At 40.6% G+C, this 22188-nt stretch overlaps 2 protein-coding genes across 2 annotated transcripts in view; both read left to right on the forward strand.

The window, feature by feature from the left end:
- Window positions 1–22188, forward strand: part of LOC145492292 (uncharacterized) — a 41789-nt gene that overhangs the window by 3594 nt on the left and 16007 nt on the right. The window contains exons 2-3 of the mRNA XM_081471706.1: window positions 3496–3879; window positions 16613–16876. Coding sequence (XP_081327832.1) covers window positions 3496–3879; window positions 16613–16876 — 648 coding nt within the window. The remainder of the gene's footprint in view (window positions 1–3495; window positions 3880–16612; window positions 16877–22188) is intronic.
- On the forward strand, window positions 6075–8237 carry LOC145492364 (uncharacterized). Its single transcript, XM_081471810.1, has one exon. The coding sequence runs from the start codon at window positions 6417–6419 to the stop codon at window positions 7602–7604; it is 1188 nt and encodes a 395-aa protein (XP_081327936.1). The 5' UTR covers window positions 6075–6416; the 3' UTR covers window positions 7605–8237.

Genomic DNA, 22188 nt, shown 5'->3' on the forward strand with positions numbered 1-22188 from the left:
CATCGAACGCAATAACTGGACAACCGCTGGCACTTAAAAGAAACGTACAGGTGGTAGACTTACCGTGACTGTTACATGACGTCGTTTACAATCGCTCAGAAAGGTGGCTTCCACCCAAGTGCCAAACCGCTGAAGCGATGAGAGGAGAGTATATTCCTATGATTTTAAGCCTGCAATGAATTATTGTTTTTGAAAAAACATCTGAAATATCACCTGAAATATCTGCTGAATTTGGTTTCTTCCCTGTGACTACCAAAATAAAAGCACACTGAGCTTGTGCTAGTATATTCCGTTGGTTGTAGTCTTATATCATTTCATTTCTTTATTTATTTGCTTCATTTGTGATGGCAATCTTCTGTTGTTAAGGGAAGAGTAGCTTACAGTTCTTGTTGACGCTACGCCTAGAGATTTTGAACTCACGCATAGTTGAAGAGACTCGAGGAGCCCGTTGAGTATTGAAAGATCGAGCGGGGTTCGACTAGAAAAATAAATAAAAATACATGTGAAGAAGAGCCGAGCGATAAGAAAAATACAGGACAGAATATAAAGACTTACAAATGTTTCCTGACTGTAGCGATGACGGTGAAGCTAGGTAGAGGTTGAGTATAGATTCCGCAACAATATTAACTTGAAGCTATAGAAAACGTTGAAAAGACTGGCGCGCCAGGAAACGGTAGCGTTTAAATAGTCTTAATTTGCATACATAAATGGCAAGCTAAAACAAAAATTCGCACGTGGAGTCCTATAGGAAGACCCGAGCCAAATCTGGAATCGATGGAAACATCTGTGGAGCGGCCGTTCAGATGGCTTTAAAGAGATTTCACTGGTCTCAGCGTGTAGATCGATAAGTATACCGGATCGATCGTGTTTTCACTATGTGAAAGAGGCGAACTACTTTATGTAAGAACCCCTGACGAGTATATGGGTTATTAACTATTTTTAGTGCCAGCGGTTTTCCAGTTATAATTAAATTTCCACCTACAACCTGCACCCTGCAAAAAAGACCTGCCGCAACCACACGCCAGTAACACACACGAGGCCAACAATGCGGCTGAGTTTCTCAAAGGCCCCTTCGCATACACAACTTGTTTTGTGCTTTGAGCAAAGAAGTAAAATTTTATGTCTGTTTCAGTTGCGTATCAACGAATCAAGTGTTGATTAGAATATATAAGGTAAAACAAACCATTCAGATTCGACTTTAGGGAGATTGTAGCGCTGAAAGGAGAATGTGCTTGTTTTCGACCGAAATGCATCAGTCAGGTTATTAGCGTACGTCAAAAAGACTCTAAAAACAAAAGAACAGTGAAGGAGAAATGCATTCATTTAACTGATACCATACTGAACCTTTTGTCAAAATCTTGTCAAACGATTTTTAATTACTAGAACGAAATATGCAAATTTGTGTAGCTCGCAATGTTTATGTTCGTATTGACTTTGTATACATACGGCCGGTCGGCAATGACGAAGCGAAAAGACGAATCTTTCCACGAATGTATTCGTGTTCATTGACATTTTTATAACTCTTCAATAGTTGTGAGTTAATTTTTCAGCCATGGTTTTAACCTTTATAAGCCAAAAGGGCCGGCAAATTGTCGATCGTGACTGGTGGTGAAGCAGGCTCAACTGGCGACCCGCACTTCGAAATCGAAAAAAATATGTATACATCGTAGCCGTGCTATAATCGGGGCTAGACGACTTGTCCATTTTTGATAGAATATGAAGCACAAATACCCCGAATATGTTTTCACAGCGCTCGAAACCCACCCAGTCAAACGTCTCTTGAGTGTTTTGAGCCATGTCCTTCGATGACGTCAGAAGAGGCCCGACCCAGATCCCACCATACTCGGTCGTGGGGCAAGAAGTTATAACTTTAAACGCCCGTAGCATCGCAGGGATTTTATCAATCGCGATAATTTTTTCGGTGAATTAGTATAGAAAACTAGTAGTTTTCATTAAAAGAAAAAAATTGAGGGGGGGGGGGGGAGGCTAGTTTAATTCATTGCTAAGTTTAATTATACACTAATTATAAAAGAATAACACGTTTTTATTTTCGCAATGGCTGTACTCACAAGCACTATATTAGTCAGTATTGATTTCTTAATATTAGCAACTCTCCTATAGTGTAATGCAAACCGTTTTCTTTGTTTAAGGTTGCTCCTTAAACCTTCGCGGGGCTATCTTAGCTAATTTTTTTTTTTTTTTTTTTTTTTTTGAACCAAATGAAAGTTCATTGTTTAAGGTAACATTTTCCAAAAAATGAAAATAAAATATTAAAACAAGCGCGAGGTATTGGGAAAAAGAGATTTTTTAGGAGTCACTCATACCCAAAAGGCATGGACTCCTAAGCGACCTTTCGCGGCAAACTGCTTAATCCTGTACGAAATACTCTGAATTTTAGATTTCATGTCCGTGAAGAGTGCCTCTTTGTAATCAGGTTTCGGCAATTGCTCCTCAGTTTCTTTTTGTTTTGTTGCACATCGTTTTCCTTCCGTTTTGCCCATTATTGCTAACCACCGACCTAAAACGTGTGTGCCTAAAACGTGAACTAAATACTGTGAACGCTAGGCGCTCTGTTATTTCACTTGCTGGAGGCTTCTCGAGTTGACACATCCCTCTAAAGAGGGTCGTACGGGGGTGGGGTGGTCTCTGACACGGTTCACGAACGAAAAAAGTAGCGGATCACGGATCATCGATATAAAAATTTCGTTTTTTCGAATCACGAAAATAAAAAAGTAAGATACTTTTTTAAATAACTGTTCTTACACTACAGAGAGTGTTTGAAGAAAGCAAAATCGTGAAAGGCTAAGTGAAGGCTCCATATTGCAAATCGTATACCTTAGTCGCTCTCGATAGACGACTCTAACCATTAATCACGATTAAGTTTTTCACGGGTCACGCAAAACCTTCAGGTCACAGGTCACGAAGAGTAATTTTCTAAATTCAACTTTCACGGAAAATTAAATTAGCTGATCACGCATGACGAGAATACCCCTGAAAAGGCGGTACCATAGGCGGCCCAGACGTTGAATATGATGAATTAGTGACATTTTGCTGTTGGCGATTGCGTTACAATTTTAACCGTTTATAAGAAAATGTATGTGAATGCTTCGAAAATTGCTCAAAATGCTGCGTGTAATTTAAATAAAGGTGGCTCACCTTATGTTTGTATAACGTTTTTTGATGTCTCTGTGTTCCTGGAGGCGGTTTAGAGCCATTTAGACATGATTGGTCAAATCATGAACCGTGTCCGACAGCGCCTGAGCTTACCCTTAATAAAACGTCATGTTGTTGTCTTTTCAAAATGATTCGATAGTTCAGAAAACTAAGCGCATCAGAAAAATTGACCGCAGAATTTGTAAAGGATGCTTAAACTGGTGTTCTGACGGTTTTCCCGGAGAATAATCGAGCGTGTCATTTGTGAGGCTAGCTTTTAAAATGTAGTTTAGAAAATCGAGGAGACAAAGTAAATTTCTAAGTAATATTTATTTTTTTCAGCGACTTCAGTAATATGGACATCACCTCTTCCTCAGTGGACGCAGACGGATCAAAATGACATTACAACAGTTGATAAGCCAGTGTTAAATGGAAGTACTCAGGTGCCTCTGAGGTGGAGTTACACTCTGTTATCTGGTTCACTGGTATCAACCACATTTACTATGATATTGAATGATGGCAGCTTCGATGATATTGGAACGATATCTGGTGGTAATCCTCTTGTATTTAACACAAATGATTACCGAACACGTTTTAATATCAGTAGAGGTGAACAGGCGACCTTGATAATAAAAAAAGTCACTGAAACAGAAGAAGCAGTTTACCAATGCAAGCTTACTACAGATTCAAACCAATGGAGTTACAGAATACGAGTCATTGTAATAGGTGAGCATTGTTATGTTTATTTTGTACTAATCTATTAAGAGGAATTTACTTTTCAGTGCAAGCTTCAAACAGTTTTAACCATTGTCATGTGAATACAGCTGTTTCGACAAAGGTTGTCCCACAACAGCGCAAAAGCGTACGCGACAATGCCGATTGGTATTATGGGTAGTAATAGTTTGGCACTGTTTGATTGAGGTTCACGGTGTTTAGCTAGAAGGAAAGAGAAGGCATGAATACACGTGTTTGTGCTGTTTCCTTTCCTGAACGCTGAAATACCTTGAGTTTCAATGAAGCAACTGTAAAACCATCGTTACCCAAAATAACTTTCGACATTGTCGAGTTCGCTTATACGCTTTTGTAAGACAACATTTCTCGAAACAGCTGTATACGGGTCAGCTAAGAATAGGCCACGTTCGATATATGAATATTCTAACATGACTCCGAGGCTTTCGGGTCAAAATGCTAATTTATTAAAGTTTTTTTTGCCTTTCAATTCCCCAAATAGACTTGGATACAAAGAAAACAATACCAAATATAGAAGTTTGTCCTGAAAGCCTCGGAGCCATGTTAGAATATTGATATATTGAACGTTGCCCATTTTACATGTAGCAATATTTGGAATTGAGTATAAGAAATATTACGAATATTTCAATTTCAGTTGAAAGATAGAATACATGAAGAACTATCTTCACCTCTGCGATATACAGGCAAAGTGCTCAATACCAACTCAGCTATAAAGCGAACTAGTGGCTGAGCCCCAAAGGAGAACAATACCCGGGAGGCCAGAACTGAAGGGGTCTAATTTGTTAGTTCGGCATGCATACTGCTAGTATTGGTAGTGGACTGATATGAAAAGGATAACTAGTAAGATAATCTCGGATAGTGCAGAGTGCAATTTACGGCTCTGATATAGTAGTCACACAGGTCCTCACCCCTGCTGTTCTCTCCCTTAGTACTCAACTAGGCCTTTTACCCTTGCAGAATATGAGCGGACAAAAACTTGATAAGACGTAATCTTAGCGTTGTATACGTTTCATGTTTGTATTTTCTGTCAAGGCCCAAAAATAACTTACAAATACCGTTTGTCAAGGCGGCTTTGAATTTTATTGTGGTGTTTCAGTCATTTTAAATTCATCAAGGGCCCATTAACCGATCTTTTCGAGCCGTTGCTAAGGAAAATTTATTCTCACATAACCTCATCATTTTTAGTTAGTTCAGAGTTATTTCATGTGTTTTAACTTTTTCATTATCAGTAACACTAGTGATGACGTCATCAGGCCACGCCCATGGTCATCTGACTAATACAGAAAAATGCAAAGGCTCCCAGGATTTTTTCATTGATTTAATATTTTAATTTAAATCTTCATTAAGCTATGCATCGATTTTGTTTCATTCCTACAAGGTCAGATTTTGAGAGCATTTCAAAATATTGAAAAATTCGTAATCTTCTGAAAAAAGTATGATTTCGAAAAAGGAATGCATAGCTATGATTCCAACATTGGCTTTAATCGAAATTCGTCGAAAAAGGCTCGATTTAATGAAAAACCGCGTTTCCTTTAGCATTGAAAGAAACCGGAAGTGCGCCCGATATCTATTAGAAGTTACCCTATCAGCGCGTGCGCAATTTACACTACCAGCGCACTTCGGTAAGATCAAACAAAGCCACACGGAGTTAGTTTTTCTCTTTGTATTGCTCTTTTTTTTCTGTCTTACTCTTATTTTGTCTTTGCTTGTACTTTTTTTTACTTTGTATTTTGTGAAACACAAAGAAAAACATCTAAAATGTAAGCGAATTTGCAAGCTTTTGAGTTGTTATTAATTTCCGCGCTCAGGCTGACGTAAGTAACCGGAAGTGAAATTTCACCTTCTTAGCAACGCGTGCGAGCGCGCGCATGAATCGGTTAATGGGCCCTTAAGACGTAGAAGTAATAAATATGTCAATTTTACTTTTCACGCCAACGTAACTTGATACTTTTGTTTTCCTCACCAAGGTATGTAACATAAAACCCTTATTTCCTCGAAAACATAAGAAAGATTTGTACTTTTTACTTACTGCTGGAGATAAATGGAATAAAGCTAATTATTAAATTCTCAACCTCGGATAATGTAATTATAGCTTTCTGATTGGTTCACTAGATCTCGGTTACCAGCCGTTATACCTGCGTTTGACCTTATATGGAAATGAATGTGGCAAATGTCGTTCAGCATAAAATTTTTCCCGGGAAGCCAAGTTTCGTCGACAGAAAAAAAAAATGGATGAAAAAAGCAGATTTGGTGAGCTATCCACGGAAGAAATACAAGAAATCATGGACAAGGCTGTCCCAGAAACAACAAAAAAAGCCACAAAGTTCGGGATGAGATTATTTAACGGTACGTACCCGTTAATTTTCAATTAAAAGTTGCAAAATTTCAAATACGACCGTCGAGATTTTACGCATTCATGAAGGTTACGTAACAACAACAACAATATTTACCTTAATGTTACAGAGTGGCTTGCTAGTCCTGGTGGCACCACATTTTCAAAATCAATACAAGAAATGTCAAAAGAAGAGCTGAACGTTTGTTTGAAGTGCTTTTACACGTCAGCGAGGAAGAAAGATGGCACATATTATAAGAGTTCATCCACGAAATCCATAAGAGCCGCCATTGATCGTTTTCTTCGCTCGCCGCCACACAACAAACCGTTTTCCATAATCTCTGACCTCGCTTTCACTGAGGCAAATAAAGTTTTGGACGCTTTCGTGAAAGACCTAAGGAAAACGGGTAAAATAGCTGGCGTCGTTCACAAAAACGCAATCTCGAAAGAGCAGGTGAAGAAACTATTTGAGAGCGGCGAACTCGGCCCAGCCGACAGTTTGAATCCTGCCCAGTTACAGAGGACGGCTTGGTTCTACCTCGGCCTCTTTTTTGGAAGACGGGGACGTGAAAACCAGCGACAGTTGACACCCACAATGCTTTCTCTACGAAAAACTCCACAAGGGGTTGAATACTACGAACTGAACAGAAGTCAGCCTGGTTCCTTGCCGGCTACAAAAAATCACCAGGGAGGCCTCGCAGATGCTGAGGATGAATCGGATGCGAAGATATTTTCCGTCCCGGCATCTGAAAGATGTCCAGTGGAAACGCTCAAGAACTACTTGGGTCATCTCAATCCAACGTCAGATGCTCTGTTTCAGAGACCAAGAGATGGTCAAAGCAAGAAGTTCAATCCCGCAGCCGACAAAATCTGGTTTTGCAGCGCACCTCTGGGTACAACTACGCTCGACAACATGATGAAAGAGATGTCAAAGCGAGCAGGTATAGAACCACATCTCACAAACCACTGCCTGAGAGCTACATCTGTCACAGTGCTTTCCGACCATAATTGCGAGACGAGACACATCAAGTCCATAACGGGACACAAGTCTGACCAGGCAGTTGAGTCCTACAACGAGCGGCCTTCGATGGAACAACAACAGAAGATGTCACTCGCTCTCAGTGATTTCATTGGAAATGCGTCTTCTGGTAGTGCCACTTCAGTGCAGGGGAAGGAAAACGAAATACAGCAGCAGAGCAGACCAATCCCAGACGAATTTCCCCATCAAGAGTCCGGGAGAGCAGTTCTTGTCGAAAATAATTTTTCCACCAGTTCAACCTCCGTTTCACGGCATGGCGATCAGAGAAGCTTTCCCCAGTATTTTTACAACTGTAGTGTAAATGTCCACAATTATTACTCTTCCCGATGAGTTTGAACTTTGAACACTTGAGGACACTGCAGTAAGGTTTTTACCAGTACAAAACAGACCGTGAAGTTTGGATTACTGTAAATTCAGTTCAACGGTAATTTGCTTCGCTTTTGATTTTTCATTCAACTGTTCGCACGGCGGTGCACTCATCATGTGATCATGAGATCATGTAGTTTTGGCGCCCGGAAGTCACCTCACTTTCCGGTCGTTTCTTAAACTTAAATAAAAATTTAGCAAAACCGAAGGTTGAGAATTTAATAAAACAATTATTCCATTCGCGCTTGTTGGATATGAGATTGGTTATAGCCAACTCGGCCCTACGGGCCTCGTTGGCTATTTACCATCTCATATCCAACGCGCGCTCATGGAATAATTGTTAATTAGTATATTCTCAGCTCCGACTATTGCATTTCTAGCTCTCTGATTGGCTCAAAAACTCCGACTATGAGCCATTAGTCGGAGTTTTACCTTATATGGAAAACAGTGCGCCAAGTTTAAAAATTTTCCGCTCTGTAAAATTGTTGAAATAAAAATCGGCGGCAAAAACCCGATTAAGAATATACTAAAACAATTATTCCATTCGACCTTGTTGGATATGAAGTGATCATAACCAACTCGCGCTACGCGCTCGTTGGTTATTCATCACTTCATATCCAACGCGGTTTCATGGAATAATTGTTAAATATCTGATGAAAAATCGAAGAGGAACGATTTTGTTTTATTCCAAACGCAAATTTTCATTTCACAGATAAACAAGAACTAATCTAATTATCAAATAGTCACATCCAGTCATGGAATAGTGCGTTCTTGTTCACGTCAAACTAATATACAATGCCATCGATTAATACAACTGAGGAGCGTTTCAACGAGAAGTATTGAAGCTAGAGATCGTTACTTGGTCCCAATTATATCCTACATCGGTGAGAGAGTGACCTCAAAGACTGATGAAATTAATTGGCGGTTTCATTAAGTGACACGGAGTCTGCGGCAATAATTATGAGTTTCTTGTGTCACAAAATTACTAGTTTTACCTGTAACTAACGCGGGAAAGTTTCGGCGGTATATGAAGTTTTTGCTCCCTTCATAGAAGAGGAAATAAATAAGCCGCTACGGAGAAGCATTCTTTGTTTGAACCTTGGCAAACACACAATAGTATAGGAGACAAAATTTCTTGAATCGGGCTAGGGGTGATTCCAGAAGATACGCAGTCACAGTAGTGCTATTTGCACTAAAAAATGGAGAACTGACGTTACCTGAAATACAGCTGCTATCCCCGGTCAAAATAGACCAGTTCTGGCCCCATCTCTGTCAAGCAACGTTACGGTAGCGTTGCATGACAGAGAGAGGGCCAGAACTGGACTAGTGGTCGACACTGAAGGCTAACTTATATGCACACACGTTTCGAGCAAATTGCATTTGTTCTTAAGAGAATAGCACCACAAGGATAACGAGATTTGCGAAAACATATATATATAGCTTTGTCGAGGTTCAAGAAATCAGTGTAAGTGAGACACGTTTTACGTAGTACGCTCGGGTACATACCCTACCTAGCCCCCCGTCTTGCAAGGCTAATTGATTACCTGAAATTAATTAATTAAACAAACATTAAAGTTTACTCCTTATGGCGTTAGTGACTAAGCGAACAGCAGACCCCTAAACCATCCCAATAGTGCACTCTGCACTAAAAAGTAGTAAATGTCTTACTGTCCCTTGCTTTGGCCTGTGGCTCGCCTCATATGAGAGCCCTCTCTTCAAGCTCCTTAGTGTAGTTACATGCTCCCCCACCTTCCGCCTCCCCAACTTACCCTTTTATCACGCAAGCCACCATTTCCATTTCCTAAACTAAGATATGACTTTTGATGAGTTACAAATGCGTTGCATTTTGAAGAATTTTTAGAAATAATCACTATAGCATCTATTAGAATAAACCACAGTGGCGGATCCAGCCGGCCTTTAGCTAAGGGCGGGGGCGGTTTTGTTTTTCTTACCCTGCCGGCTTTTCTTCCTTCTGTGATTTCTTTTTTTTTTTTCACTCAAAATAAAGGGGGGGGGGGCGGCCCCTCAGGTCCCTCCCCTAGATCCGCCACAGTACCAAACCAGTGGATGGTGCTTTTCGCGTATTCTGATTGATTACTCAAACTCGGAATAGTGTTTGTCTACTAAATTGAGCAAGGCACCCTGGATTAATTCAACGTTAAAGAAAGGCATGCGCTGTCGCGATGCTGCTAAAATGAAAGCAATAAGAACAAAGAATCCTCAAGACTGGGCCGATTACAGAAAGTTGTGAAATCGAATCAACAATAAAGTGAAAACCACTGAGATTACCTATTATCACATTAGTTTTACTCAATCCGAAGGAAACGCTCAAAGGACTTGGAGAACTATTACTAATCTCATGTCTCGTCGTCAAAACAACCAGATAGTAAAGGAAGTGAAAGTAAATGACATCTCTATCCATAACTCTAACGGGATTTCCAACGCCTTTAACAAAGCGGTAGCAAGGGGAGGGGCAGGGGGGACCCGCACCCCTCCTCCTAGTTTTCTTTTATCCCAAAAGTAAAAACAGACATGTATAAAACGCTGAAAATAAAATCTGAGCTCCCAGTCGTATCACACAACTTTTTCGCTGAATAACTGTCATGTATTTGGTTTATTGCAATCGAAGCACATGGAACAGAATGCGCATAAGTGCGCATGCTCATAATGTCAACCGCTGGCTCAATACACTACAACTCCTCCCCCTTAAGCCAGTCTCATACCCCAAAAGTTCAACACAGCATGCTACTCTTAAAAATAAAGTCAGAGCCCTAGAAATGGGCAGTTCAATGTTCAAAGGTCCAGTCGGGCTGGGGGCTTCCTCTCTCTGGTAGGATATCTTCTAACAGGAACATGTTCAATCTGGCTCGGCGGGCTGCTAACTGAAGGTTTAGCCGCTGGATTGGATGGCTGAAAGCCCGTTTCCCGTGGGACGGCTTCTGTCTGCTCAGGCGGCTCAGCTACCTGGTCACCATGGTACTCAATGGGGGGCGGGAACAGCAACGGCTGGATAACTGGTGTACGGTTGTCTGCAACAGGGACATTGGAATCTTTGATTTGGTCTGTGTGTCGCCGCCAAACTAGGTTAGGCCCAATCTCCACTTCATAAGACAGGGGTCCTAGTTGTGCACGCACAGTACCTGGTACCCACTTTGATTTTCCATTGTAATTTCGTGCTATTACTCTCTGGCCAATGGTAAAATGCCGCGTTACAGAGCCACCCTTGGCGACAGACTGGTCTATCTGACGGTTGTTTATCTGGACGCTGAGATCTGGTTTCAAAAGGTCCAGTCGAGTGCGTAATGTTCTTCCCAAGAACAACCGGGATGGTGGCTCTCCAGTGGTTGAGTGGGGAGTGTTCCGATAAGCCAGCAAAAATCTTGCCAACTTAAGATTCAAGGATTTCATTTCAGTTTCACTCTTCATCGCACTTTTGAAGCTCCCCACACAGCGTTCCGCCAGCCCGTTGGTGGCAGGGTGGTAAGGTGCTGACGTGATGTGTTTGATTCCGTTTCTCTTAAGGAATTGCTGAAACTCTTCTGATGTGAATTGCGACCCGTTGTCGCTTACCAACTGGGCTGGTATTCCATATCTGGCAAATAACTTCTGAAGGACTTCAATGGTCTTCTCGGAGGTTGTACTAGTCATTCTCTCTATCTCTAGCCATCTTGAATGTACATCCACTACCACCAAGAACATGCTGTTGAGGAACGGACCGGCAAAATCAATGTGAATTCGTTGCCAGGGGGATGAAGGCCACTCCCATGCGTGTACCGGTACTGTACTGGGCTCTCTCTGTGTTAGTTGGCAACCTGAGCAGGACTTAACCGTCAGTTCAATTTCCTTGTCGATTCCAGGCCACCAGATGTAACTTCGGGCGAGGGCCTTCATCTTCACGACCCCCATATGTCCCTGATGCAGTTCTTCGAGAACTTGAGGGCGCAACTTTGGAGGTACTACGACTCTTATTCCCCACATCAGACAGCCTGATTGTAATGTGATCTCATCTTTGCGAACAAAATAGGGGTTGAGTGCAGGAGCAGTGTTGTGTGGCCAACCTTTACTGGTCATCTCATACACTTGAGCCAAAACAGGATCTCTCTGTGTTTCTCGCCTAACGTTATCCACTGTGACTGGCAGCGGATCAAACTGCATCAAATTAAATACACCCACAGGGTCGACAACTTCTTCATCTGTGGATTCTTTTACGAGTGGAAGGCGGGAAAGACCATCGGCATTACTGTGAACTTTAATGTTCTTGTATTCAATGGTGTAATCATAGCCCGCCAGGAACAAGGCATAACGTTGCAGTCGAGCTGCAGTGACCACAGGGATGCTTTTCCGCGGATGAAAGATTGACGTTAAGGGCTGATGATCTGTGTACAATGTGAAAGAGCGGCCGAACAAATACATATGGAACTTCTTTACCCTCCAGATTATTGACAGGGCTTCTTTGTCAATCTGTGCATACTTTTGCTCAGTTTTGGTGAGTGTCCTTGAAGCAAAAGCCATGGGTCGCTCGGTACCGTCGTGCATCACGTGAGACAGCACCGCTCCAATACCGACAGGGGATGTATCACAAGCAAGCCTTAGTGGTAGGCTGGGATCATAATGCGTTAAAACTTGCTCTGACGTGATCATTTCTTTCACTTTACGGAATGCTATCTCGCACTGTTCTGTCCATTTCCACTGATGATTCTTCTCCAAAAGTTGTGTCAGGGGATGCACTACTGTGGATAGGTTAGGCAGGAACCTGTGATAGTAATTGATTAGCCCGAGAAAAGATCTCACTTCAACTACATCGTTTGGACGTGGCGCATTCAATACTGCTTCTACCTTCTCTGCTGACTTGTGTAGGCCATCTTTGTCGATGTCATGTCCACAATAAGTTATCTTCTCCTTGAAAAACTCACATTTTGCCTTGTTTGCTCTCAACCCATGAAGCTGAAGCCGTCGTAGAACTTCTTCTAAGTTAGCCAGGTGTTCTGCATCATCCTTGCCAGTAATGATCATATCATCAAGGATACAGCTTGTGCCAGATGTTCCTTCCAGCACTTGATCAATGGTGCGCTGCCAGATTGCAGGTGCTGATGTGATGCCAAACACCAGTCTGTTGTACTGAAACAGACCCATGTGTGTGTTGATGGTGAGGTATTTCTTGGAACCTTCTTCCATCTCTAGTTGGTGGTATGCCTGACGAAGGTCAATCTTTGAGAATTTCTGCCCACCACTAAGCTTTGCAAAGATATCTTCAATGCGGGGTAAAGGATACTGCTCAGCTTGTAGTTCTGGGTTCACTGTGCCCTTGTAATCACCACAAATTCTGACAGACCCATCTTTCTTTGGAACGGGTACAATGGGCGTTGCCCAGTCGCTCCACTCAACTTTCGTGAGAATACCTTCATTCTGAAGTCTTCTCAGTTCTTCTTCAACCTTGGGCCTCAAGGCGTAAGGTACGGCACGAGCTTTGCAGAAATGAGCTTGGCTATCTTCTTTGAGGGTTAGCCTTGCCTTAGCTGATTTGAATGTTCCAAGTTTATCTTCAAAAACATCAGAGTAATTGTCTAGCATGGTCTGCAGACGCTCGTTAGCAATTGGTGGGGTTTGTGAAGCTTTCAGAGATTTAATAGCATACCAATCCAGGCGTATCTTGTGGAGCCAATCCCTTCCCATCAACACCGGGCCCTTATTCTTAACCACATACAGATCCAACAGTAAGGGTTGCTGACCTTTGTACTCAACATTTGCCTTAAGCACTCCCAGTGGAACAATGCTTTCCCCCGTGTAGGTTTTCAACATTAGTTCCGTTTTATGCAAGGGTTTGTCGTTAAATTTCTCCTTGTACAAATCATGTGGAATGATCGACACAGCCGAGCCTGTGTCCAGTTCCATTTTCAACGGTTTCCCTTCTACTTTCAGATCTACCCAGATTACATTACTGCTCGGTTTCCTCACATTGTGTATCTTCATGCTTCCTAACACATCTTCAAATTCATCACTTTCACTGTACTGAACAGTATGGACTTGAGTGTTTTGTGGTGTTTTGGGTGGTTGCTTCGGCTTACCTTGTCGTCTCGAGTTACAAACTCTGGAAATATGGCCCACCTTCCCACAATGATAACATGTCTGGTCCTTGAATCTGCAATTGTGTGATGCGTGCGAGTCTCCTCCGCATCGATAGCAACCTTTAGGCGTGAGGTTCGGCGGCGGCGGCGGCGGCGGCCGTGGCGTTGGCGGTGGTTTGCTGTTGTCTGAGATCTTGTCAACTCGAGGTTCTGCGTGCAGCTCACTGTGCAATTCCGAAGCATCACGAACGGCAGTTTCCATCGCTACGGCTATCTCCAAAGCCTTGGAATATTTCAGTTTTGCTTCTGAAAGCAAACGCCTTTGTATCTGCATATTTTGAAGGCCACATACCAATTTATCCCGTAAAGCTTCGTTAAGGTTCGCGCCAAAATTGCAGTGAGTCGCTAGTTTCTTCAGTTCTGCTACGTAGGCCAACACGGTTTCTCCTTCTCGCTGATTTCGTTTGTAAAAACGAAAGCGTTCTGCTATTTCCAATGGTTTAGGACTTAAGTGTTGCTGAAGGGTCGTGACGATCTCTTGGAAGCTCTTCGTGGCTGGTTTATCCGGTGAAAGAAGGTCCCTCAACAATGTGTACGTTTTGCTGCCGATCAAGCTTAACAAGGTTGGCACTTGGCGGTCCTCATCGATGTTGTTTGCTAAGAAAAACTGTTCTACGCGTTCCGCATAAGTTTCCCATTTCTCTTGTGTCTCATCAAAACTCTCTATCTTCCCGATAGCAGTCATATTTTCGACGTTTTCCTACGACTTCATCCTCGTCGCCACTGTCATGTATTTAGTTTATTGCAATCGAAGCACATGGAACAGAATGCGCATAAGTGCGCATGCTCATAATGTCAACCGCTGGCTCAATACACTACAATAACCTCTATGTATCCATTTCCCCAATTCATATTTGTACGTCTTTTATTTACTTTTTACCGTTGTTAAAGTGGATCAAGACTTACCTGCGCTCAACCACGGGAGAGGCCAGTCTCCACCACCTCATGCTTCTGCATGTCCACCTCATGCTTCTGCGTTTACCTCTAAGGCAACTCAGACAGTTAAAAAAAGAACTAATACCCGACTCGGAGTCTCTGAAAGGTAAAACACTTGCTTAAGAGACAGTTGGTTATGTTATTTTGTAATTGACGTTGCAAGTGTTATACTTTTTCAGTCCGGCATTCCTTTGCTGGGACAGTGTAGGAGGTAGCTTGCGATACGCGTAAATTACAAATAGCTCTTGGAGAACGCTGGAAATAGCATTTCCAAACCTCTAGATTTCAAAATTTTGTGGGGGGGGGGGGGGGGGGAGGCATGCCCCCAGACCCCCCTAGCGCCTTGCGCCTTCAGCGCTCGATTATGTGCCCCCTGGTTTTTTCCCCTTGCTACGGTACTGTTTAACGAACATTTTTCAACTATAGGGCCCAGGCTAGCCCAGGACATACCTTTTACTTCGGACGAGGAGTCTACCTATTTAAACAATACTCCTAAAAATTTCAACAGATTCTGTTTTCGTGCAACTACTAACAGTGTCATCTTTCCACATCTAAATAGATTATCTAAAACTAAAGGTACAGGGCTAAATAATATCTCTGCTAAGTTGATTCGTGAGTGTGCTGATATTATTTCAGGCCCGTTATTCGAGCTGTTTGATAAATTCTTTATGCCTGGCATATTTCCTGACGACTGGAAATGTGCTAGAGTGACTGTTAAGGTTGCTTAAAACAGTTTCCAGCACTTAGACTTTGTTGGGTCGTTATAACCAATCTTTATCACTTGATGCTACAATCATGGTGTCAAAAAACTGCCCAATCATTGGTGAACACGTTGTAATCATTTTCGTCACACAATAGGTTACCATAGCAACAGTATGAACTCCTAAAAACACTCTTAATTACAGCTTTAGCGGCTTATAATTCGAAAACAGTACCGTGAATTATTTTTTTTATTCGCTTCATCGCTTCATCGCTTCATCCTACAGAAACCGTGATAAGCTCCGGCATGATGAGCCACTTGGCTCGTATGCAAACTTTACCGTACCTACTTACAATCCACGACAAAAGTCCTTGGCACACCTTGATCAGATAGCACGAAAACGCGTTGACAAGGTATTTTGGGGACAATACCTAATGACATCATTAAAATAGGGAACCCCCTCCCCCCCCCCCCCTCGACAATGTCGTAACGGGGTATTTTTGGCGAACTTTGAGGTGTTTGGTAATGTGATCAAACACTGTCTTTGAGTATTTGAGTATTTGATATGTCTTCTCAGTCGATACTAACACTAAGGAGAAAACGGAGCAATAAAATCGTTAAAAAAAAAAAAAAAACAGATATCCAAACACCATCACGGTCATGATTTCCTATGTTTAAACTTGATGAATTTTTAGTGATCATGAGCTTGAAAGCTTTCTTTAAGCCTTTGTTCAGTTACGTTTCTCCCCAAGTGTAAATTTTAATTTTTAGGTTGCAGGGATCGCCACAGCAAAATTGCTGTTCGAAACCTAAGTTCCTGGCCAGGGATCTGTCGTGATTTATCCACTAGCACTAAGAGATCTTATTTAGGCGTAAACACTTTCGTAGTGCGTGCTGGATCTAAGGACAAGAGCAGAAGGCACGTCCTCCGTCCTGTTTAGAGCAAGAGTCCCCCCCCCCCCCCAACAGCCTCTTTTCTTAGCCCTTCTGGATCCGTCGCTGCTTCGCGTGCATTCGCATTTGTTCTGAATTCAGACTTATGTTCTATTTCTAGGCTTAGGAAGGGCGGGCACCCCTCACACCAATCCACTTTGTGATCAGACTTCTTCTGAAAACGCAAAACTGGAGTTGTTCTGTAAAACACCTGGCAAAGCCACATCACCTGTTTGAGTGTCAGGGATGCGTTACTGTCATTGTATCTCTATTTTCAGTTCCTGTCAAGCTAATTAATGTCAGCCGTGACCAGACTGTGCTTGAAGGATCAAACATGGCTTTGGTTTGCGAAGCAACTGGTAAACCAACACCAAACATCACCTTGACCAGAATGCTGGAAGATGGTAGTGATGGTGAAATACTGCCTCGGGGGCCCAATTGTAATTTTCCAAACATCAACCGAGCTGCTTCTGGAAAATACCGTTGTACAGCTAACAATGAATATGAAACTGTTAGCCAAGTTTTTAAAGTGAATGTTACATGTAAGTATTTTACGTAGCCATACATGTAAGCATTTTACGTATCCGAAACAATGTTTACGAACATAAAGAGTGCACCCTGGTCTATTAACAATTAACTGAACATAGTTCACGGTCTATATTTAATGTAACTGATTTATCTGCGTCTTGCATTCGTAGAATCAAGACTCGCTCAATTCGGCTTCTAACGCCTTCCAAACTAAAATGTGGTGTTCCAATTTGATAAAATTCAGAGTAAATACTGAGAACCACTTCAAAAATGGCTACTTTTTCGGTGTAAAATAGAAACCTGTCTCGGAGAAAAGTTATTTTTACGTTGCAGGCTTGGAAGTTTCGTTGGAAATGAGTGCAAAATTGGCCTAAAGTGAAACGTAGAGCTTAGACGGAAATCTATGATTGCCATTTAATTCCAAAGACGATATTTGCAATATACTAAGAATCTTAAACTGGTGTTAAAACTCAGAGGAAAAGTTTCCCTGTTTGCAAGGAATGAAAAAAGTCTTCCGAGCAATTTCCTATTCTTTATTTGAACTGAAATGTAATGTTTAAGTCACGAATAAGAAACCAAATGATTTTTTTGAATTTCTTGTCTCGAGAGGTACCTCCATAGAAAACGATTCAAAATTTCTGATCCCCCAAACAACACTAGAAAGGGTTCAGAATTTCTGATCTCCCAAAGAACATTAGAAAAGGTTCAGAATTTCTGATCCCCCAAAGAACACCAGAAAGGGTTCAGAATTTCTGATCCCCCAAAGAACACTAGAAAGGGTTCAGAATTTCTGATCTCCCAAAGAACATTAGAAAAGGTTCAGAATTTCTGATCCCCCAAAGAACACCAGAAAGGGTTCAGAATTTCTGATCCCCCAAAGAACACCAGAAAGGGTTCAGAATTTCTGATCCCCCAAAGAACTCTAGAAAGGGTTCAGAATTTCTGATCCCCCAAAGAACACAGGAGAAGATTCAGAATTTCTGATCCCCTGCAAAGCCAGTGTTACATCCAATGTAGCCACATTAAATCATAACACTGAAGACAGGGTTTAGATCTTGCTGCCTGCCTGAACAATGTCTAATCAAAATATTTTTTCTTCATAACAATATTCAATGAGAAATTTTATACAAATATAGCATAATTCTTAACAGATTCCATACACTCAGATTATACTGAGAGAGTGATGAAGAACAATTTTCTTCACAGCAGTCTATTAATATAAGTAACTGTAAACATCACACATTGTATTACAATGATCTATGCACTTCAAAATTACAGTAGCTGTAAGTTTAAAAAAACAATATCAAACAGTACCTAAGAGGATAGGAAAGTTCAGAATTGATCAAAACAGTAAGATTACTCAAACTGCACAACTGTAGGCATAAATGCAGAATCCACTTTCTCTGTCAGAATTTGCCCATCTTATGTGAAAGAAAAATTTCTAACAATTTCTGTTTAACATGGAAACAAGGCACCTCACTGTTATAAAACAAAAAGAGCGTTCAGGAACACTACAGTACATTACAGGGATGACAATTAAAGACTGCGATATACATGAACATTTAAATTTGCAGTTGATACATTTAAGTGGGTCAATGTACTCTACATACATGTATACAGTGTCCTCCAAAAACCTGTTGTCATATAGCAGAGGCCATGGACTTTAGCTTTGCCCAACACGTTTTTACATCTTCAATCTAACTTTTTGAGTGGGCTACCAGTTCATTCACACTTCAGTTATGCAACCAGTTTAACCATGCTCAAAGGAGAAGAGTGTCGGTAAAATTGTTTTTATAAAGACCTGACAGATATGGATGCAAGTATTGTAGCTAATGCTACAAGCAATTCTATTCTTTCTTTTTTAATTTGGCATACTCATCTTGGAGATGTTTCCTGGTAGCTGGCAATAGTTTGCTGTCCTCAGTTAAAGAAGCCCTCCCAAAAACAATCATATCTTATTACTAGTTTATTACTAACTTCATGTTACTTGCAACTATCTCATTCCTGGTTGAGGGATGTAAATCTCTATTCTTTTTTCTATCCAAGAGGTTTTGTAGATAGAGGATAGCTATCTTTGACATGGCTTAAAGCTAACTAATATCTATCTATCAGATAGTTAGGAAATAGATTGGCTAGCTAAAAACTAGCTTCCTGTGTAGATAGTCAACAGATACTTAGATGGCCTATCTATCCACTAACTTGTCTATCCAAAAACCACCACTAATGTAGTAAGCTAAAACCTAGGCTTTCTGAAGACTATTCCTTACATTGAACAGTAAAACACTATCCTATCTAGTAAAAAGATAGCCTATCTGAAAACTACCCATCACTCATATCGTACTGTGATAACCTACCCAAAACCCAGAGATAGTAAAAAGACAGCAGCCAATCTAAAAAATTATCCATCACTCATGTACATGCAGCACTTTAATATTTACCTAACCAAAAGCTTTCTTAGTCACAGGTGGTGAAACTATAGCTAACTATTGAAAACTCTTCATTATTCATTTTATATGGATCTTTGATAACTGCTCTTCAAATCCTAAACCTAAGTGAAATCTCTGTATTTACATAGGAAAATGTATAAATAACTAATAGTTTTATTTAAACCTGCTACAGTTGTACATTAAAATTTAATACCAAAAACCAGGCACATCCAGATGCAAAAGGAGGACAAAATCTGGCTGGAAATGAGTTTCCATTATGTTGCGATTTATCACAAAACTTACTTAAATTTAACATATATCTTTCTAAAATCCTGTTTGAAACACTTCTCAGCTACTTAAATTGGAGTCTAGTAAATGTTTACATTCTTCAGTAAATTTTCATGAAATGTAAACAGATTTCATGACCGGAAAAGCACAAAATATTCTTGACATGAATTTCAAATTTCAATTACAGTAATTTCTTCATGAAAGTATTTTTTTCAATTAATTTTATCCATGAATCATGGGTTTTTCAAATTATGGCAAGACTTATGAACAAAGGTCTGGAAGTGGTTAAAAGTAATTTTCCGTAACCTAGCTGTGAATTATATCTGCTGTTCTAAATAACCTCTATTTGCATAAAGAAATGCCAAATTATAAAGGACCTTTGGAACACTGCCCAATTAAAGAGAACTTCAACCACCCTAATGAAAATAACATCAGTCTTTTGCAACTCAAGTAATAAGTGGCAAACAAATGGTCTTGATAATGTAATATGCACATCTAACATAACCTCAAGAGCACCACCATCAACCTGAAAATCAAAAAGGTGAAGGATGTTGCTTTTTGATATCTCGTGTTTTAGGTGTTGTATACTACATATGTATGCCCAGTTGATCCTAGACAAGATATACACCAGATATATAAGAAGTATATGTAAACTACATGAGAGAGCTCACATTTATTGCACTTATTGTACTTTTACAATGAATGATTTTCCCAACACGAAATTGTTAGTATATTGTTGCGTTGAATACAGTTGCTTTCATAACTCCTTTAGGAAATGAACATTTGTATTCACGAAATCAACAAGACTTAACAGTGTGTTAAAGCATCTGCATCTTCTGTAATCTTCCACGATCAATTTAACCGGCCAGAACGTTTCCAGTATTTTAAGAACCGTCACAAATTATGCAAGAAAATCAGTTTACCTTGGAAAGCTGCAGGAACCATAACCTTTCTGTAAACCTGACGAGTGTAAGAGAAACCGCCAGCTGTTGGCAAATAGTTTGATTGCCACACTGTTTTGCCGACGAAACTTCATACTTTTCCACCTTTACTGGGATTTGACTAAACTGGAATAACAACGGACATCTGTAAACAATTTGTGACTGCTTTCCAACGTAGAGCAAGGCTATATAATAACAGAGAGCTTTGTTATCGAATCCTAACAACATTGACCACGACTTTGCCCGCCATTTTGGTGTTTCCGTCCGATCCCATAATCCTTCGGTCAATCTGATAAATGAATACTTTTGACCAGCAGATTCCCTTTCCAAAGGAGTCGGTTATTTGCGCGCAATTTCGAATCCAACATTGTCAATAGCAGCAAGAAGCATGGAATGATTTGTCCAAGTTCAAATGAGTATCTTGGTTGCTTCGGTGAAAGAAAGGCAAGTCGCAGAAAAGTAAGTATATCATAATTGTTGCTCAACATTACAGTTAGCTGCTCAATCTTTGAATCGAAAGCAATGTTGTGGCTGAAGAAATTTCGTTGTTATATTTATTTCGCGATCACTGAAACACAAGAAAAACGTTTGTTCTCCTGATTTTATTAGCACCCGTAACGAAGAAATTATTCACACGCATTTCCTATGTATGAAATGCTTGCATAATAGCTTGTTAGTGTGCTTTTTGAAGAGGTAACTTAAAGTTTACACTGAATTGATTTGAAGCTACAGATCACGCTCGATACACTTCACTACCGCATTGCCTACATACTGCTCACTATTCTTTACAAAAGAATACACTCCCGATCAATTGATTAATGAAAAACAATGTTAATTCTATCGCTATTTATAAGAATATTTAGCTTCAATTGCTTCATTGCAGAGCAGAGGGGAAAAAAAAGGCAAGAATAGCGGCCCTCAATCCGAAACGAACACATTAAAGCAGAAAACGGAGGTGGCGCAGACGGCAGCTGAGTCCTGATTAAAATTCTTGTTATCTTTGATGTGGACTTTAAACAACAGCTCGTAATTCTGAAGCCTAAATTCATATCTTTTTGAATTGAAAATAAAACCTTTCACTGTCCGAAATGAAACTGCAATTTTTGTCTCGATCCTTTGGCGTGGTTTCAAATCGTTATTAATAATGACCTAGCTGTGAATATTTCATTTGTGTACTTTTCTGATGCCCTTTACTCTGTGATCCTTTTGTCTGTAATGTGTTTAAAGTTACTATCCAATCGTTACTTTTTAGCTATCAGACATCTAGTTAATTTCTTGTGAATTATAAATAGACGGCCATTTCTGTCCTGTCACCTGACAAGGGGGATCAGAAATTCTGAATCCTTTTAAGAATTATGGGTAGATGACCGTTTTGTTCTGATAAGTTATGCACTGGGGGATCAGAATTTTTGAATCCCTTTAAGTCATGTGGGATCAGAAATGCTCTTTCTATCATGTTAGCAGATTTGGTGGGGGAGGGGGATCAGAAATTCGCAATACTTTTAGAACCATGAACAGATAGCCGTTTTTGTCCCGTGAGGTGATGGGGATCAGAAATTCTGAATGCATTTAGAATTATAAATAGATGACTGTTTTGCTCTGACGGGTTGTGGACTGGGGATCAGTTTTTTGAAATTATTAAAGTCTTGGGGGATCAGAAATTCTGAATCC

This window comes from Orbicella franksi, chromosome 7 (genome assembly GCF_964199315.1).
Source record: "Orbicella franksi chromosome 7, jaOrbFran1.1, whole genome shotgun sequence".
In the NCBI taxonomy this organism is placed as follows: Eukaryota; Metazoa; Cnidaria; class Anthozoa; order Scleractinia; family Merulinidae; genus Orbicella; species Orbicella franksi.